Source organism: Drosophila nasuta, chromosome 3, assembly GCF_023558535.2.
Source record: "Drosophila nasuta strain 15112-1781.00 chromosome 3, ASM2355853v1, whole genome shotgun sequence".
In the NCBI taxonomy this organism is placed as follows: domain Eukaryota; kingdom Metazoa; phylum Arthropoda; class Insecta; order Diptera; family Drosophilidae; genus Drosophila; species Drosophila nasuta.
In genome coordinates this window covers 55,219,037-55,240,971 of record NC_083457.1, presented here as the reverse complement: position 1 = coordinate 55,240,971, position 21,935 = coordinate 55,219,037, and the positions used below count along the sequence as shown (strand labels likewise).

The 21,935-nt window shown below is 33.6% G+C and overlaps 1 protein-coding gene and 1 pseudogene across 24 annotated transcripts in view; one reads left to right on the top strand and one right to left on the bottom strand.

Annotated features, from left to right (window-relative positions):
* Positions 1 to 2,457: 2,457 nt before the first annotated feature.
* LOC132789617 (protein alan shepard) overlaps positions 2,458 to 21,935 on the top strand; it is a 32,621-nt gene continuing 13,143 nt past the window's right edge. For 4 of the 24 annotated variants that reach the window (XM_060797729.1, XM_060797726.1, XM_060797728.1 and 1 more), the window contains exons 1-3: positions 2,484 to 3,191; positions 9,285 to 9,575; positions 18,321 to 18,356. In XM_060797729.1, coding sequence (XP_060653712.1) covers positions 2,514 to 3,191; positions 9,285 to 9,575; positions 18,321 to 18,356 — 1,005 coding nt within the window. In that variant the 5' untranslated portion in view covers positions 2,484 to 2,513. Of the gene's footprint in view, positions 3,192 to 9,284; positions 9,576 to 16,604; positions 17,004 to 18,320; positions 18,357 to 21,935 lie in introns of those variants that run through there. The other 20 variants (XM_060797737.1, XM_060797735.1, XM_060797730.1 and 17 more) reach the window with 16 other exon arrangements.
* Positions 6,709 to 8,481, bottom strand: LOC132792915 (uncharacterized; annotated as a pseudogene).

The window sequence follows — 21,935 nt, the reverse complement described above, 5'->3', positions numbered from 1 at the left end:
CTTTATTGTTTTTGTCAAACTCATATTTCAAATTAAGAAGCGCAGAACTCAAAGTTTCTATATTTGCCACAAAGTGGTTGTTCAACAAAAGTGAGAAAGCTCTACCGTGAGAGGAGATTCTGAACGATTCACAGACGCAGTCATTTTTATTTGGCTTGAGCTCTCATTCGTGATACGCTCTCTTTCTCTGTTTAGTGCTTGACTTTTCTCATTCGCCCCTTTCGTTAACATTTGGTTTAGTTGACGTTGTCAGTTTGTGTATGTTGCGTTATTCATATGCTAGTCAGCGAGAAAGACCAGATTTTTATCGATGGGACTTTTTCGTAAACACAAATTCATTATGCATCGGCATCTCACAACATCGCATGAAAACAAAAGTAAAAAATTAGTTTAGCTATATAAACGGCTGCAAGAGCTCAAGGGGAACGCGTATAAAGTGAACAATTTTCAGTTTGATTAATGTATTTTATATGTCTCCGTATCATACTCAATATATGTAAATATACGAGAGCATATTTGTGAATGTGTGAGTGAGAAAAATCTCCCGTAATCGCAGTCAACGCGAAAGTGCAAGAACATCGCAAAACACAACGACCATTTATAAGCATATCAATCCAACTTTGTCTATTGTACTTAATCAATATATGTTCATGGTTTATGCTGTTTTAGCAGTTGTACAACTAATTGAATGCAGAACCGAATGGTTTGCTGTTGTTGCATGTAGCATGTCATTGCACTCTGTACTTGTAGCCATAGTTAGTTTTGCGTATTTTTTTTTGCCCGTGCTTTTTTTAAATTGTCTTCAAGTATTTTCGCCGTAATGTATCTCAACTTAAGTCGATATATACAATATATACATCAACACAAAAGACAAGCACGAAAAACAAAATCAACACAATCAATAGGAACAAAGTGTGATTGGCCGAACTCTTTAAATACTTTAAAATTGCATGCTATTTAAAATAGCATTTGCAAGACAAATTATTGGTGCAAATGTCGAGCATTCATTATAGCTTATGAAAAAATATGTTCTCTAAAATACAATAATATGAAACCCTGTCTCTCACGCTACTGTTTCTACATTTTTAGATTAATAATGGATATAATACGTCGTTAAATTGCTTGCGTTGTCTAGTCTCCCAAGATCACAACCTGATCTACATACTACTGACATATGTATGTATGTATATAGTATATGTATGCATGTTCATTAAGGCTGTGCGCTATTTTTAGGCCAAAAGCATATAGCAAATGTGGACAATGAGGAGAATACTTGCTACTTGGTGCTTGAAATAATTTATAAAATTAATGATAGTATGTACATACATTTGGAATTAGGATATACATAAGTATGGGTAATCCCAAAAACAGTCCACAACTACGGACAAAATGTTTTTTTTTATATATTTGAAATAAAACTTCAAAAAAGTTAGTGTTATTTATTGGTTAATATATTGAAGTTGTTTGAATATTTTTATTCAGTCTATGCCTAATTCTAGTTCCAGTTCATTGGAAACGCCCCACTCAATTCCAATAATAAAATATATATATTTTATATATTTATATTTTATATATATCTTTAACATCATAAGCAACGCCTTTTGATTACGCATGCGTCGGCATGTGGATTCTGCAAAGTACATTATTTAGCCGGTAGTGGCGAATATGTACTCGTGAGTATCCGAACAATGACAGCGACTGGTTCTAGTGTTGCAATTTAAGTTAAGCACGAAACCTTACTCAATGAGAAATTCAGAATCCCTTTGACAATTGTCACGTTAAGTTTCACATATTTTCCTCTTTTTGCCAGTGGAAAGAATAAAAGTAGAAGCAAACGCAATATGCCAATTCATTCTAACTGAAAAAAAAAAAAACGTTTTAATAACAGTTAACTGAAGTGAACAGTCACCATTGCGTCTCATTACTTAACTTATATAAAAATATAATCAATACAATTTTACTAAAAAGAAATAGTGTAAAATATGGAATAGCAACATAACATATGCATCGCGATATTAATATTTTGTCTGCTATTTGTAAATTATTTATTTCTTTTAATTGTTACTAGAACTGTGCGAACTTTTTTACGCTAATAAGTGCTCTATGTTAATATAAAATTGTGCTTTCTATTATATTAAAAGCTACCTACCACCTCATCTCTCCAGAAACAGAAAAGTTTATAAAGACTAAGAGTGCATAACGATTAACAATCAGTATTATTTATATTCTAAAGTTAAAAGACTCACTAAATCGATTCAGCTTCAAGAAACAATTTTTGCATTACCTTATGTCCGTTTCCATAGGGTAAAAATTGAATAGTTGCTATAATCCCAAAACTGCAAAACTATTTTCTGTATTGAGTTATTAAATTAAACCAAGACACTTGAAAAAAGTTAAAGGAATATAACAAAAACTATTTACACTTTAATTCATTTAAAATCATAAAAAATAAGAATTAGAGTGTACTACTAATAAGTGAAAAGTGCAACAAACCTAATTTATAATGAAAGCTTATGTATATAAGTATTAAAATTGCGTCAATCAAGAGAAAAAAATCACCGCCGCCTTTAACGACATTGACGCTAATTAGTTCCAATCAACGAGAGCAACAAAAGGAACAGCTTAAAGAACTTCAACAAGTTCAGCTCTCACAAATAAATCAACCGTTAATAGAAGTTCAAGCAACAGATACGCTACAAGAAGCTTCTACAGTAACGACAACGACAACAGCAACAGCGGCGGCGGCACCCGAGGAACCAAACTCTGCAGAAATATCTAGAAATTCAACAGCCACTAAAACAACGAAAGATAGTCCATTAACACATCTTAAGGCTTACGCCTCGGTCAGCGTCGATAACAACTTGCCGGCCTTAGTAACGTCTACGCCACCAACAACGCAATCAGCGAATCCAAAAATTTTTGCCAAGCCAACTACAACAATAGCAGTGCTAAAGACAAGACCTACTAAAACTAATTTCACCACGTCGTCGTCCACATCGCCATTGCACTCGTGCTCCAGTACTTCCTCTTCACTAATTGCGCAGCCGCCACCAAGCAAAATACTTAAAACGGATCACCTGTGTGTAAGCACCGCTGCCACCGCTGCCACTCCAGCCCCTGGTCTGCCAACTATCGCTGCCGCCTCTGCTGTTAGGCATCCCTGTATATATTGTGTGATACCGGTGCCAGTGGTACGTACTGTAGTCGTTGGCATACAAAGTATTCACTGTCAAGTCAGTCAGTGTTCACCAAAATATGCAATGAATAAATGACAGTACTTGATTTTTCCATTAATTTTAATTTTAAGCAATTATTATTGTTCTTTATCAGCGTCAACAGACAGCATCAACGACATAGCCATGTCCGTCTGTCTGTGTGCTTTTTCCCATATCGGTAGTCCTATTATCTTTTATCTTTGTCAGAGTGCCATCATTTTATATGCGCAGAAAGAGCGAATTATTCAGTATATTGTAGTATAATTTAGTATATTTTTATAAATACCACACTGCTTTGCTTTTACTGAAAACAACTACAGTCCAGATTACTGGAATTGGCTGCAATCAGATAACAATTTTAGGAGGTATTCAGGAAATAATTGTATATGGCAAAACACGGCTGCTGCAGTCGAGTCTAAGTTGCTTGGTTGACAATCTGGTATATTTTGTACTCTTTGGTATGGTATAGCAAATAAAGTCGTCAGTATATTTTTTATTAATTTGGTTTAAATTTTTATTGAGAAAATATATCGGGTATTGTTTATTCGAGCTTACTCCACTGTAGCTATTTTGCTTATTTCTTGATAAATTTAAATTAAATTACGTCAAAAAGAGGAGGAGATGGCAAGTAAGTATTTTTGTGTATTTAGAGTGAAGTTAATAATATTACTAAATGTTATCCATTGATTTATGGATTTGACATTAAATTTGTATGCAGTAACTAAGTCTGCAATGTCTTCTTCGCTTTCATTTAACTAGAAGATACAATGTATAGAACATAAAATAAGCCCATGCAAAAACACAAAATATTAAAATGAGTATTCTTTTTTAGTGAAAAATAAAAGCAAGAATAATATAATCCGGAAATGAGAAGTGGAAAAAGTATGTAGTGAAACGTTCCGGGCACCTATGCCAACACATTTCAAGTGGCCATCATAAAATGTTTGCTCGTATGCGTGTTTGTCTAAGTAATGAGGACAATTTAAGGGTACTTGAAGCAATCCAATTCTCGGGTGCACTCAACGCCACCACATAAGATACTAGGTCGTCCGTTCAACTATCCCACTCTAACAGTCTCTTCCAAGGCTTATATCCGAGCTTATTTGTGACTGCAGTCATATTTATATGCAAGCAGTGTACGTATGTACATATACACTCTATATCGGAGTTCTTATCGTCCTGCTTCGTGCCTAATGTACGCCACCATTTTGTATCTGCAGCAATTGTCGACGTCATTAGAGCTGCTGAAATGTAAAGTAAAGAAATTTAATAACATTCAAGAATAATTTTTTATATTTGCAATACTTATCAAATAATTGCGATTGGCTTAAAAGGTTTAATAATTGCATATTATTTTTACCATTCCTTCTTATAAATAAGAGAGTGTAAGAATTTAATTTAATAGCAGTTATTTCTACAGAAAACATTTTTTTTTATTTTTGCTGAAAATATTAAACTTAATTAATTTAAAATATATATATATAAAATAACTGCTTATAAATATAGAATTGGATGCATTTAATAATTCAAACTGTTATTTGCCAACTTCAATTTATATACAACAATTTTTAGATGGATAAAATCCACAAAGTGTCCATAAACATATCGTGTTAAACTAAAATGCAGAAGTATATTTTTTCTAGTTCGATTTCTTTAAAAATTTACATATCTAGCGAATACAATATTCAATCAGCCTTTGAATGCCACGGAGTTAGCGGAGTTTCTGAGCTTGCAAATTGTAGTAAAACTTAGCCTTAGGATGGGTTCCACAGGATTTTTCACACCACATCTTACCAGGTTAAGCGCCCAAAAAGTATATGCAAAATGCATGTACTAAACAAAACTATTTGCGGTCTAATCCATAATCTTTGTCAATGTGCTTTGGCCATAATTTGTCAGTGGTGCTTGTTGCTCAGTCGTCGACGCTTGTCAAACAGCATTCCAATATTGTTGTTGTTGTTGTTGACAGTCAGGTTTTACTAAAATATATCAATCGCTGAGACGCAGCTCATGAACATCGATGTACTCTTGGTTTAAAGAGAACTGGAAACAACTTATTTCAGTCTTATCTCAATGCCTTGAAAGTACTGTAAAGAGCTTTTAATATACACAAAAATATTGAAACACTTTAATCAATATGATAACCAATCTTAAAGTTAACATGTTTGAGGTGATATACAAATTACTCCCATTTTTATTGAAACTAAAAATGTGTTTATAAACTACTAAATTTTGTTAGCCTTCAAATGTATAAATAAGAGTAAATTTTTTAAAACTACCATACATGTGAAAATTAATTGCAACTTTTTGCAGTCTGGTACGTTCACAGACAACAAAGAGACCCACAAAGAGAGAGAACATATAAATAAGTGGTGTTTTACTTTTTGAGAACCATGCTTGATAGAAGAACTGAATAAAATTAAAGCAAACCGGGCGGAAAGAGCGAAACTCAACAAAGAAGCGCGAGTGCAACCGGCAAAATAAATTTGAAACTAAGCGTAAAGAGAGAGCGCATCTTTCATAGCTAAAACATGTTAAAGGTAGACAGAGACGTCTAATATATCTAACAGACAAGAGCAAACCTACTAGCGAGTTGCAGAGAGTCTGGCTATGGCTTCAACAAAAACAGTAAAATTGTGCAGTGAGGTCTAATGTACAACATACAACATACAACGCCCGCAGAGTATTGAGAGAGACGTATGCAGAGTGATGATGATGACTACTGTTATGCCACTCACTCGATAACTTCAGCTTCGCTCAATTCTAGACAGCCTGCTCAGATATTAGTTTAACTTCATTGCTCGTGTCGGCGAGACGAGGCAAGAAAAATCCAATCCAAACAAAAATCTTGGCGGTCGAGCAACTTTATTCGCTCACATCTCTTTTATTGCAATAAAAACAGCAGCAAGCCGGGATAAAGTGAGTGAAAGTGCATTTAGCGTTAATGCAACCTAAAACATAATACTACCCATCTGCTGACTTCTTAACATTGTTATTATATTTGTTACAAAATTAATGAATTTGTGTTGCGATTGGTTGCTCAACAGTAACTACCAATATCGTAACTACCGGCAATGTTTGACAGAAACATCAACCCACTGTCTGCATGTTGTGTGTCAACGTCAAGTAATTTATTGATTTTTTCAGGGGTGCAGCAAATTATGTTTCTTTTTCATTTCCACTCATTTAGTGGAAAACGCTGCGATTTGCAAAGATAAAAGTCATAAGATTTAGCAGTTTGTTTATACTTATATTCTTCTATGTCCCATTGCGGGTATATATCGAAATATATATAGTATTCTTTTACATTTTGCTAAATAAATGTAAGATTTGGTACAAAGATACGATGATGCTTTCGTTAATTAATACTAATGTAATAAATCGAACACTTATTTTAGTATTAATATACTTAAAATTGCTTATTAATATCCAAAATTGAAATGCTAATATTTATATTGTTTAATCTTCAACATCGTCCTCTTCGCCGCCTTCACTAAGTTGTGCCACGCCGCCTTCTTCTTCTTCGATAGTTTTCATCGAAGCGTATGTTTTCATTAAGAGAGGCAACTTCTACGTCTTGATAGGGTGGTAGCAACATTGGCGCTGTACCAGATGGTATTACATTCAGTGATTCTTAGCGTATGAATATGAAATATTGTTGAACGATTTGATTCCAGCAGAATCAGATGAAATACGCTAAGAAATCTATCCATATTTCCAAACATGAGCAGCGAGGCACTTTTTGGATCTTCACCCTCCTCAAGAATGCGGCCTACTATGTTATGTCGATAAGGATCCATTAATGATCTCTTTTTTTCCAAATTGAATACATTTGATTGTTAATCTGAAAGATTACATAATAATTTTCCGCAAGCGCTTTTTCAAGTATTAAATGAAAATCATTAAACTTGTACATGGGTAAAAATTTCCACCAACCCTCATAAGCATTCGGGGTATGAAGCACCTCAGCTACGAATTGATCTAGACGAATTTGCCGAGGAAAGGTATCTAAATCCATTGGCTGATTAATATCCGAACATGGCTCCCAACAATTTGTACACATATTGACGCCATAACAAATAGCCTTGTCGTATGTTTTTGCATCCCAAGTGGCCGGATGATCGATTTTGGAAGCTAATGCTGTTGCCACTGCCACTGGTAAAATACTACGATTTCGCAGTGCATCCTTTGGATTTAGTGTCAAGTGTAAATTTTACTTAAGATACGCATAGTCGGAAGCATTTACATCAAATTCGCTCATTCGGGGTCCGAAGTCGCATTCCTGACTACGCCCATTTGGTCCTGGTGTTACTAACTTCACGACCAATACATCACGCAACGTAAATAGGTCTGAATTTTCAAGATTGCTCTCCTTCTTGATCAAATGAATGACATTGTCCAAGGATCGCATCGCTAATAACGTAGGGTAACCGCCATCATGATTTGATTTTAGTGTATCCTTATCGCGTCCATTTAAATCAAGTACCATCTAAACACCGGCGTCTTTTCATATAAGTAAATATCAATTTAGAGTCCTAAATATTGCAGTTTTACGTCTCTTAAAGTAAGCATTCATAATACGACGTAAATGTCCAATGAGATTTTGAACACCATAAAGTTCAAACGAAGCATCCAACTCTATAGCAAATTCAATGTCGTTAAACTTGAAATGACGGGTTACAGTCTGCTCGTTATCATCATAAATATTGGGAAAATCCATTGCCTCTGAATCACTAAATAATATTTGGCCTTCGGTGATTAGTAGATCGATCAAGTCTGGGTTCCATTCTGTTCGTTTCGTATAATAAGTTGGTGCAAACGCCTTTAGATTACTTGCATATCGTATTGATTAAAAATTTGGCATGCCAGATTTAGAAGCAACTGTCCCAGTCACAATACCAAGTGGAAATCCCAAAGATTTATCAACGAAGGATCGACGATTGCTTTTGCATTCCTTGGGATCAAAGGTCCGTACGTAGGGATCATCATGAACCCCAAAGATTCTACAACTTTCATGTGAGCACGGATCATTGTCATTATACTTAACTGTTTGCTGGGTACTACTAATTAAAAAATAATTGGAGAAACATAAACTACCTCGATAATCTCTTTCAAAAATTATTTCATGGTACTCCGTTCGATTTGTTTTGTGGGGATTAATTAGAACGCCAAGTACATCCTGCCTTCTTATTCAACATATTAAAAAGATACTTTATAATATTAGCTTTCAAATTACTTACAAATAAATTTTTATTGCAATTAACATGCTAGGTAGCAGATGAATGAGTAATATTACATTTTTTATAATTTTTCTGCTTAGACATTCGAAAAACAATGCATAATTCAATCAACTCAATATAGTTTACAACAATTAAACGCGCGTTTTAAATCTTGCGACATTTTTGTCCACATCCAATAGAAAGTTCAATAGGGTTCAATATGCTAATTTTGTAGCTCTGCAATATGTATAGTTTCATACTATATATGATGAACATATGAAAGCTACAGTCGAGTGTGCACAACTGTGCGATACCCGGTACCAAATTTGAATAAAAGCAAAACAGCGCAGCGTTATTCTTAGAATATACCAAGAATATACCGCAAAAATACTAAAATTATACCAAATGGAAAATTTGGGATATTGATATTTCCACTTTTCTAGTGATATAAATTAGCTGCTTGCATCACAGCTTTTAATGAGAATAGACTCTCTTGAAAAGATCTCAAACTTTAAATTATTACAATAAATATCTCGCAATAAAATGATGCAGTAAATAAGCATAAGGGAAAAATATAAAATATATTCATTAACTTCACCAACATTTTCAGATTTTTTTTGTTCAGATTTAGATGCTTATACCGACAATAAGACAGACATACACGGCTATATCTGTTGAAACTGATCAATAATGTAGACACATTTAAAAATGTACGATAAATCATTACAAATTTATATTTTGCAATAATCAAGCTGATGAAGATGTTTCGATTTCAGATTCGTATTAATAAATTATGAGAAACTCGAGCCGATTTAGCATTTTACTCACATATATTCTTCTATATTCTTAGAACTCATCTAGTGCTGGTAGCATCGCGTCAGCCGTTACACTCAAAGGGGCCATTCCACAGCATTCACCGGCTATGACTAGTCCAGCTGCTGCTGCTGCTGCTGGCGCGGCACTAGCAGCAGGTGCACCCTATCGTGGGGCCACAAGTTGGACACCTCAAGGCTATGCACCAGCAGCTGCCGCAGCTGCTGCTGCAGTTGCTCAACAAACCTATCGTTATACAACTCCATTGCCTCAACCAGCATATGCAGCATATACGCCGCACACGGCTAATACGCCTAGCACAACAACAGTAAGTATCTAAGGCCCAAAAATGTAATTATAAATATATATGATTAAAATTTGAAGTGAGCGGGTAAAATTTGTTCAGACAAAAGGTTCAATACATTTTAAATGTCTATCCAAATTTCTTAAAATATCTCAACATTTGAGTTCTCATCGGAAGTACTTATAACTTCCGCGGTTTAAAACTCATATAAATCTCAAATCATCTCACTCAAATACGCTTGACACGTTCCATACGTCAACGAAAATATGTTCCTCTGTTTGGAAAAGTTTTGTTGGCCAAATTAATTATTCTGATATTTTCAATAAAGCAAAAACAGCAGTTGCAGACGGTTGCTTTTTCATTTAGCAGAATCCTATTAAGTCTTATCGCCTTTGTTTGTCGGCGCATCGTCTTTTACTAAATGCTAACGATTTTACGCTTAGATATCAGCAAAGATTTTATCAATAACAAATACAAGAAAGTTTTAGAAATTGTTTACGTGTGAAACAGTTGTTAAAATATAATACATAGTAAATAAAAAAGAATCTGTCGCTCTTTTCAGCCACAAAAATATGAGAATGATATTAAAAATTGCGCACATATCACAAATACATTATTAAAATCTTTTTGCTTAACCCTTGATTACAAACTTTTTCTTTTTAAATATTCGAAGCACACCCAACAACAAATACATATGTATAATATGTACTGAATGCGCAGCGCCTATAAGATATGCTACAATATTATTATATATTATATATTATTCTACGTTTGTAACATATGGCAGTAGCTTTAGTTGTGCTTTACAAAGCCAAAAAATATATATAAACATATGTATCTATACTAAGTAGCTACATATGTATATAACGACTGTCCTTGCAAAAGGATACTCTATTCAGTTTGTGTTTGTCCTTCGTGTTTTTTGCTTCTTTGCTATCCTTTATCTGTCAGCCTCGTTGTCAATATTGAATTTGGTCTGATTGTTATTTATTTTTCATTTTTTGAGGTCCTTAAACTGTTGTTATTTTCTTTGTCTCTTTTGAGGCTCCCAATTGTTAATGCTTAGGACCAGTTCCCGTTCTTTATTTTCAATGCACCAGTTATATGTCATAGGTTCTTATTCCTTGAACTTTTACTTTGATACGTTATTTTAACTTTTTATTAACATTTAATAGATTCCAGGCTTTATATTATAGAATACATATTTTATATTAAAAAAATATTTTTTTGTTTTTATTTTTATATCCAGATGTCTCAAAACATTCCCACGCAAATCGAAAAAAAATCAAATACCAAATGATTTTCGGTACATATAATAATAACTACATAATTAATTACTGAAAATTTAGTTGTGATCAGATAAATATTGGAGTAGGTATTTAAGAAATACCTTGGTATGTCTAATAACGATTATTTTTATCGGCTCTTAGTTGCTTTGGCTGACAATCTGCTGTATTTTGACCCTTAGTGCTTCCACATGTGGATAATCTGATTAAATTATCTAACTTTAATTGCACAGTCAAGGAAAACGATGCAGGGCTACACAGTTTGAGTAAATACATTGTACAAATATAAATACGTAAATACAAGTTTGCTTTTATCACTGCAGCTTTAAAATTTAAAAAGGTGGAAAGATTAGGAACTTATTTCAGAGAAAGGAAACTATTTGTGATAAGTCATTTTATATAGCGTGCGAGTAATTTATAAAAAAAACTATCACATTATGAACAACTCCAGGGAAAGCCTTCTCTTTTCTTACTTAGCTAAATATGTAGAAAATAGAACTTATTTAAGATAAAAGTAAATATACAATACTATACATAAATTATTAACAGCTGTAGATTTGAAAATATTCACGATTGTATATTCTTGATACATACAAGTACATTACAGATGTGGAAGAGCGGATCTCACTAATTCTATTATTATATGATAATTTAATTATAAATTCGACAAGTTTATTCAGTCATATCTATTTGTCTGTTACTGCGAAAGCAACAATAGGACACAACAAGACATGCATAATTTGGAAACAAATGTGAATGTCAAACGTGACTGAAATAAAGAATGCGAAATAACACTGAAAAACGACAAAAGGTAGAAAAGTCATCACAAAAGAGATCGCCAGTATATCAGATCTGCATATCCATTGTCAAGATTATTCCATAGTTCTTTTTTCTGTAACAAAGTTCTCAAACGTATGCAGTGCAGCGTTCATAGTCAACACAGCATCCAAAATCTCTGGAGTCATAGGAATTCAAGTAACACTCAGTTCCCAGTAATGTTGTACAGCGTCCAGGTTTCTTTTAGGGATAGAGATTGTTGAACTCTAGCTAGCTGTCTCGACATATATCAATCAATATTTGCATTTCTAAGTATGTATATTGTAAATATATTGCATAATTTATATCTTCTTCTACAAGAGATTTATTGTTTTGGACAAGCAGCAATAACTTTTACAATTAGGGCTGAGAGCTTAAACTAAAAATAATACACTTACAATGCAACTTTTTGTTAGATTATTAAATCGGTCATTTTAGAACTATAGATCAAGCACTTAAGGAAGTCAGAACCCTAGAATGCTACTCTGCGTTGCTTTTGTTTGTCTGACACTTAATCGGCTCACAAAGCTAAGTACAAAAAAAATACAAACGCAGGCTGATGAATTTACGAGGCGGCACTGTGCTCAAAGTTTGCGGCACGTTTTAATTGGCAATTTTGTCTGAGGACTAAAAAGTAGCTGACAAGCAGTAGCTTCAGCTTTAGCTCCAGCTTTAGAAGCGATGTCAGCTCCTGTGTACGTAACACAATAAGCCCCCCATGTTGTATCTCTCACGACATGGACAAGAACCAACGTTTCAACAACCAACAACCCCTCAGCCAGCCCTCTCGCATCCTAACCAGGCCCTTTAATCGACTCGCAGCTACACAGCGGGAGCCACTGTGTTCTTTTCCACATTCTCATCTTTGTGCTGCTGGTACTTCGCTCCCTTTTAGCTCCCCTAACGACTCTTTTTGCCATGTAAGCATAAGCAAACAGTGTAGTCAATTGTTCCGCTATTTTTGGTCCCCACTTTTTAGCGCCCACGTATCGTGAAACGAAAATTGACACTTTTAACAAGTTGAAAAAATTGCTGTTAACCCCATATAACGGTGTGAAGCTGCCATTAAGTCGCATCCTGGTTAGTCAGAAGTCAAACAAAAGGCTGCTCTATCATAACAGCAAGACCCATTTCCTGTAGACACTTACTATCCCAATTTAAGCACATCTGAACTTTATTTTGATCCGTGTCATTATTTACCACTTTCCTTGAATAATTTTAAACGAACTTTACCATTTGATGGTGAAAATGGCATAGATATGCGAAAATTGCTATTAGCCCCACATCAACAGTCTAACCAAGCAATTACCCAATTATAAGTTAAGGCTACGGCTTAAAAAATCTTCATTTTCTTCTGTTTGAACTATTCTAAAACAATGCTTTTTTTTATGCTATTGCTCTTAACAAGTTAACAAGTCGTTTTAAACGTACTAACGTCGTAATCAATTTATATAATAGATTTATTGTACAAATTTTTTTCTTGTTATTATTTTATGGATATTTATATAATTCTTGTATTATTTGTTTTGCAATTAATCTTGAGAAGCTTATCGATTACAGGAAATAATATAGCTTTCAAATACACAAAGGACGACTGCCAATGTTACACAACAATTTTAGTTCATTGTACCCCATAATGTCCAATAATAGTCATACTAATTAGCCTTTAATTTTAGTATTTTTAGTTGTATAAAAAAATGTACAAAACTTTAACAAATTTTACTTTTTATAATAATAATAGTATATAAATAGAAATACTTATTATGTTAATTGTACATCATTTCTATTACCTTACTCTAATTTTTTTTATATCGAAAATGTAAAGTCTCATGAAAATTTCAACATCTCGTATACCTTGTCAAGCTTTGGACGTTTACGTACACAATTTCATCAATGCACCTGGGCATTTCCAAATTAGCGGAACGTAAATAATAATGAAAACGACTACTGACGAGCAAAATTGTAATACGAGTTCAATACTCTAATAGGCACTGATAATAGCCGAAAAAAAAAATATTTACTCATTTGTTTTTGTTTTTATACCCGTTACCCATAGAGTAGAAGGTTATTATAACTTTGTTCCGGCAGAAAATGTATGTAACAGGCATAATGAGGCATCTCCAAACCCATAAAGTATGTATATATATTCTTGATCAGCGTCAACTGCCGAGACGATATACCAATGTCCGTCTGTCCGTATGAAACACTGGATTTGAGAGGCTATAGGATAGAGCTACAATTCTATAGGAAAAAACGCCTACTGCTTAGGTTCTTAGCTGCTTTGGCTGGTGTATTTTGACCTCTATGGTATATTTCGAATGTAGTACTTCATTGATATACTAAATATGACATTCGTATTTTAGTATTTGTGCGGTCCAATATTTGGTGTATTTTAAGAATAATACCGCACTGCTTTGCTTTTATTTAAAATGGGTAGCGTGTATCTTATAGTCGAGCATCCACGACTGTAGTCTTTTTATTTTGTTTTTTTTTTAAGTTTACTTTAGCTTCTACAATAAATTCCAGGTGGACTGACTAATCAGTAGGTTTATCCTAAGCAAGCAAATGATTGCAAATAAAAAACTATAAAAATTGATGAATCGCCTAACCCACTGCCACCTAAGCATCTGCTGAATGTCAAAGGCAACACCAGTCTAAACCGAAATAAAACTGATACTATTAAACAAAAATAGTGAATAACAAGTATTTCATTTCGTGAAAACCTGTAAGACAGATCGCTTAAATTGACTAGGTACATACTTAATTAAATAAAGTAAATACAACAACGGATGTATGTATGTAGGTACTACGTATGAATGTCCATTTTGACATTTCAAATTAATCCACGTATCCAATAATGATACTATGTGACGCAGACTTCGCTGCCTACGACAATTACTTAGAAAAAGCTAAGAAAACGAAAACTGAACTGAAAGTTAGCGTCATATGCGAGGGTGGCTAGGCAACCTCGTGTTGCTGGCGTCTGGCTGCTCTTTAATAGTTACAATCTGGTGAGCAGCGCAGGCGCTAGCTGATAATTTCATAGCATTCACACCCCGATGACAACGTCAGCACAAGACCAGCATAAAAATTGCAAGCAAAAGACTACCTACCGATAATAAAGTAATGTATAGTTCAATGGCGATGTACATATGCAAGCATGTATGTAGGTACATATGTATATTTATATGTGTATGTATGTACATACATACATACATTATCTACAAAGAGAAATTTTCAGCGTACGTTGTTCGCCCAACACATACAATAGCGTTAACACGATACATCCATACATCCTCCCATCAGCGCGAATTGTGAATTGTGTTTTCCATATGGGCACATTTATACGCATTCGTTTTCAATTGAGAGTTCCTCTTGTCTTCGTTGCTTGCCCTCGTCTAATGTCATTCAATCGTTTGTGTATTGTTGTTATCGTTCCTTTCGCTTTGCTTTTGTTGCTCATTTCTCCCAGAACCCCACCCATCTACATTCACGCGATTTCATATAGTATTGGTTATTCTTGTTATTGTGACATTTTTATAAGCTTTACGTTTTTTCCCACTCTCTCTTGTATAATTGTCTCTTTTCTCTTTGGCTTTAAACATAAGAGCACAAAATACAAAGAGATAAAATAGTTTATTTTGTAGCAACAATAGATTTTGTTTGTTTTTGCATTTTTGAATTCGATTCTAATTGTAGTTGACTTAGCATTTGTAGATTCTACATTAAAATATACATACATATGTATATACATACGTGTACATATGTTCACGTATGTATATAGATATACATAATGTAATGAATATGTACATATGTATGTACATATTTATTAATCACACAAAATCAAAAAAAGAATCAAATCGGTGTTTTAAAAATGTAATGCAAAAATGTAATGCATTTAAATCCGGGAGCATCAACAGCAACAGCAATTCACTGGGTCGCCAGATGAAGCTAAACTAAATACACCTGCGTCCATACGGATATCCATATGTATTGTGTCTTTGCTTTAAATGTATGTACACACAAGCGCATACATACATACATAAATAGGCAAGTACATATAAGCATATGCATTCATACATACATATGAAAAAAGCAACTTGTGACGCCGCAACTCACAATTTTTAATGACGGAACATCAAATTTGGTTATCTCGCATACAAAGTCATTTTTCTAATGTTGAAGGGGGCGTAATATGGAATGAATATCAGCTAAATTACAGCCAATATCAAATTGAAACCTCGGTACAATAAAAGTTATTTTATGCAAAAGCGTAAAGGAATTGCAAAATTGATGAATGAAGCAAAAATTGCCTCAATATACCTGATTTTTGTTTCACTGTGCAAATTTCGGTGGTGGTAACGCTGCGGTTGAGTCAGACGACGACAACGGCGTTGACGTCAACATATGTATGTATGTATGTGCAAGCATATGTATGTAGCTCCATTGCTTTCTCTCTCTTTCTCTATCTTTTGAGTTCATACACTAAGCCCCACGAAAATGCGAGAAAACACCCCCAACGCAATGGATTTTCATTTGTGAGCAGGGGTTGGAGACCGTTTCATACAAAGAGCAATAAAATATGTATGTATGCTGTTATAAATGATTTCATACATACACTTAAACCGTAAGTGTGTACATGTACGTACTTACATATCTACACACGACATACATATGCAGCTCATTTGCGGTAGAGACGTCGCCGCATGCCGGCGCTTTTCTATAAAATTTTGATATTCTGCTACTTCGCTCTTACTACCAGTTGTTCGTCTAGATATCCACCCATTCATTCGCAAGAGGCACTCTCACTCGCACTTGCAGATTCTTGCTATCTGTCTTTTTTCCCTCTCTCGCAAGTAAAAGAGAGCTTATCTTCTGCGCATGCTCGCTCTCCGCCGGTTTCAGGTTTGTGTTTGCCGTTGGGTTTCTTGTCTTTGCATTCAGTTTCATTTTAATTTTTGTCGTGGCCGGTTTGTTGTGCGCGTGCTTCAAACACAAAAATTCAAACAAAATTTAAATCAGCTGGGCTGTGGGACAGTGTCACAGTTTGTTCGTCTGTTCGTTCGTTTGTTCTGTTCGTTGTTCAAAGCTCGCAAAATTTAGCTACGTGTTCGCGCTGTCTACAACAAAAAACAACCACATCTCTCCATTTAACTCACTGTATTGCTACATACAGTTTGTCGTCTCTATTCGTCGACTCTCGCAATAAACATATGGGTGTGTGTGTACATATGTATAACATAAAGTTGACGTCGTCTCGTCATCAACCTCATCGTCAACAAAAAAATTAAAAGCCAAAGAGCAGCGACTAATAAAAGTTATTGCAAAAATTGTAATTTATAACAATAAGGTAGTGAAATATTATCATATGTGCGGTTTTTTCCATTGTTTCGTACATATTGCTTTCGTTGTTCGTTTTTTCTTGTTTCATATATGCATGCGTATGTATGTATCTGCGTATGTATGTATGCATGTGTATTTGCATCTGTGAAATGGCATAAAAATATAAAAATAGCAATAGAAAGTTATTAAAGCTATTTGCAACCCATCAGCAAAAATCAGCAGAGTGCAAAGGCAAGCAAAAATACATACATATGTATTATGTTCATGTATACATATTTTCTTAGATACATACATCAAATCTATAGATAAAAAAAAACAGTCAAGAAAAATAGTTAAAGCTTACGTTGTCGCTCCAACTGGTACTCACGCTCTCACGCTCTCTCTCTCTCTCTCTTACTCGCTCTCTTTCGGTAAACGTCACCGTCTACGTCCAGGGACGCACTTGAAAACGTCGCAAAAGTTTGTAAACAGCAAAAGCTTCATTGAACTGTAACTGTGTGTGTATGGTGTGTGTGTATGTGCCAGTGTGCAATAGAAAAGTAAAGAAACAGCGGCAAAAAGCAAACGGCAAAATCGTCGACGTTCTTCAGCAGAACCAAAAGCAGCCGCTATCAAAAAACAAAGTAAATAAACGCAATTGTCGAAAATTATTCGTTTTTAACTTTGACTTTCTTCTCTTTCCTTTGGCTTTATACTTGCTTGTGGCAAGTAATCGAAAACTGTAATCCAACCACAATGTACATACATATGTATGTACATGCATTAGTACAATTTGTGTGTGCGAAAATACGTACATCTGTATGTATGTATTTACATTTGGAAATATATATTTGTACACACATACACAGATGTTATTAGTGTCGTCTATGCGTATACTGCTCTCCATTTTCTTTTATTTATATTACTTTATTGTACTTCACTAGTACACCCGTATTCACAGCAAAAAGTATCCATAGTAAAGTTCAATGTCTGACACAGCAACAACAATTAAGACAACAGAAGACAACGTAGCAAAATATTTTAATTGAATTTTGTTTAATAAAATATATGGTCTTGTATAAATGTATGAATTAAACGAACTACAATACTTGACAAAATAAATATATTAATGAGTGCATTAATAAGTATCCATACATATATGTAATTTTAATACATTTTTATGTACAGGATATGCCTAATTTTACATATATTTTAGTGAAAACCAATTATTATTACGTTTATTAAATTTTTTCTAAAACCATGTTCGTAAATAATGTTGAAGAAATAATTAAAAATTATTAGTAATAATATAAATTCTATGCACTTGATTTGCATTTGCTTCTAGGCATACCAGTGGGTTAATCCGCTCAACACTTTGGAGGTTAGTACAACAATTTCCAAGAACAATCACTGAAAGCATAAAAAATCCATCAATAGAATTTCTTGCACCCCATTGATACTCAAGTTAAGAAACAAACTAATATGCGTAACTAATTTATATCTTAAATTCATATTTATTATTTTTGTTGTTGTAGGGCAATAGTTTTATCATGTATATTAAATCCTTCATAGTTATTGTTTGTCGCTATTCTAGCACTGCACATACATATGTAAATATATTTTCTTAGAACATTTGCTAAAATTGCTAAGCTGAAAATAAGCAAAGTTACTTTCTCTATTACATATAAGGCCAAGACGCATTGAGTTTTCTGCGGCTTTGTAATGTTTCTTCTTCACTACTATGGCTTTTCAACTTCATTGAAGCTGGTAGCCGGATATTCCAGTCATGCATTCTTGCTAATAAAAGGCAAAAAGCCGGTACTTGTCTTTCAGTATTGCCGGATAGAAGAAATTTCTGTGTTCAATTTTATTATATATTTTTTTTATAAATTCATAAAACAAATAGTTTAGCAGAAGAAAATTAAAAACGACAAATTACTATTAGGAAAAGTGTGTAAATTATAACATAAAACTCCACATACATTGTATACATTGGGCGAGGAGGAGGATATTGATTATGGATTGCTACCTGTAGATTTGTTTGATCAATTTTTTTTAACAAGAAAACGAGAGGTCAGTGGACCTTTTTTTATGTGAGGAACTATCTCAGAAGAAGACGAACTGTGAATTTTTCTATTGGTGTAAGGTTTCGCAATGTTGTGAGAGGATAGAGATTTAGCAATTTGATTTGAAATTTACCCGAATCCAACATAACAAGAATTCATTCTGTTTTCTAACCGGACTTATACTTGATATTTTGGTTACATGTTCAAAATTATTCCATGTCAAAGATTTCACTTATTTTTAAAATTGTTTTAGTTTATGTTTATTTTTTTTTAACATTTATCAGAGAATTGCCCATATGTTGGAATATATTGTGAAAATTATAGTTGAAGAGACGAATTAATGAACAAATCTTTTCATTGGTGATTAAATTTTTTGTATTTTTCATTTGGTGTTATGTCAAATGAATCATGTTCATATACACATACATATCCATAAGCATGTATGTGTTGCCGCTGTTGCTATATTATGATTATCACAGTCATTCTCGTATCACAAATGTGGCTCCGCGTCTTTTCAAATAAACAAGTAAGAAAGTGAGATTCTCGAGCAAAACGCGGTAATATTCTTAGAATATAGCAAATTAATATACCGCAAAAATACTAAAGTTTATATGGTTATATTTTGTATATTAATATAGTACTAGATTGCCAGACAAAACAGCTAAGACCTTATTGCAGTTGAAGTTTTTTGCCAAAGAAGAAGAATTTCTTAAATATCTTATACAATTTTTATCTGATCTCATTGAAATTCAGGAATGATATATACTGTACTTATTATTGTATGTACTGAAAATCGTAAATGTAGCCTCAAAATTACGATTGATTTGTGGGGGCGGAAGTAGTCGTGGCAAAAATTGTACACAAACTTAATCTGCGCGCAAAAATAACATATAACTTTAATTAAAATTCAATAATTGTGATCTTTTTCGATTTTTTGTTTATTACGTATTGCTTTCGACAATTTTCCTCAGTTGTGATTATTTTTATTCGCATTTGTGCAACCCCTTTCGGATCGTATTCTCATAATTTTTAGTTAAGTGTTATTTCTGCTTTTACACCTTCACAACTGTTTTATTTGTTGATTGTAATAATGTAAAATACCACACTTTAGAAAAGAATGTTTCAACGACTACTCATTTTAGGGAAGGCTTTATTTATGGCAGCGGGTTGCTAGCTTTCTGTTGACGCAGATCAAGAGTATTTATACTTCATGGGGTCGGAGATGCCACCTTTTCCTGTAACATATATTCCTGTAGGCATAAATTTATAATACAATATGAGAAGCATGTAAAAAAACAAGACTGTCTTTGTGCCATTTTTCCCTTTTTTATTTTGAATAGGTGACTCATCAAGCAATTTATCTGCCTCTTTTGTTGCTTCTTTAAATCCATCTAAGTTATGCTGGTCGCCCACTCAATTGCATTGTCGTCTTTAATTCAATAAAAATGTTGAATGTCATTGTTGCACTGGGAACCCGAACATATTAATGCTCTTCGTATTTATATGTACGCATGTATAAATATTCATGTGTGCATACCCTATATCCGCACGCTCGGTTATCACAGCAATTTTAAGTACGCAGTAAATATAAGTTTCCGTACATATGAACAATACATACATACATTTTTAAGTGTGGAATCACCAAATTTTTTTGCGAAATTAAAGGAATATATTTTTAAATACCAATTGAGATTGTTTTTGTTTAATAATCCAAATTAGGCTTGAAATCTTATGTTATTAGTCTTAGGATATTCATTAAATATAATGATATATAATATTATATATACATAATGTAATGTATATATATAATCTTAACCAATCCTAATCGAATACAGAATTTTTATACCCGCTACCCATAGGATAGAAGGGTATTATAACTTTGTGCAGGCAGGAAACAGGTAGAAGAAGGCATCTCCGACCCTATAAAGTATATATATTCTTGATCAGCAGCAATAGCCGAGACGATCTAGCCATGTCCGTCTTTCCGTATGAAACACTGGATATCAGAGACTATAAGAGATAGAGCTATAATTTTCGACAGCATTTGTTATGTTTGCACGCAGATCAAGTTTGTTTCAAATTGTTGCCACGCCAACTTTTGCCCCCCGCAAATCATTAGTAGTAGTTGTTTCAAAATCGAATAAGAAGCGTAATTTTAAAGCTAGAGTTGCGAATTTTGGTATATACAATAATAACTATAGTAGTTGTGATTCCTGAAAATTTGGTTGCAATAAAAATGGTCGAAGTTAAAGAAATACTTTTGTTTGGGCAAAAGCCCATACAAAAAGGGGTCTTAGTTGCTTTGGCTGACAATCTGGTATATTGTGCCGTCTATGGTATATTTTGAATGTAGTACTATACTGATATACAAAATATACCATTTGGTATATTTATAGTATTTTTGTAGTATTTTTAGGTATATTTTAAAAATAATACCGCAATTTTTTGCTTTTATTCAAAACGGGTAAAGGGTATCTCACAGTCGAGTACATTCGACTGTAGTTTTCTTAATTGTTTAATTTTACCATTGTCTGTTAAACCTAAATCTCAATAAAAATACATAAAAAAATACATAGCATCATTGACAACTATTTCTAGAAAATAACTAATACACTTTGTTGGAGTTCACACCATAATGGATTTTTAAGCTTCTCTGATTTTTATAAAAATATATATAGCACCAGACTGTTATCAGTACTAAAACAAGTAAGAAAGCTACAGTCGAGTGCACTCGACTGTGAGATACCCGCTACCCATTTTGAATAAAAGAAATATATTTTGCGGTATTTTCTCAAAATATACCAAATATACTGCAAAAATACTAAAAAAATATACCGAATGGTATATTTGGTATATAGACATAGTACCGTATTCAAAATATACCATAGACGGCA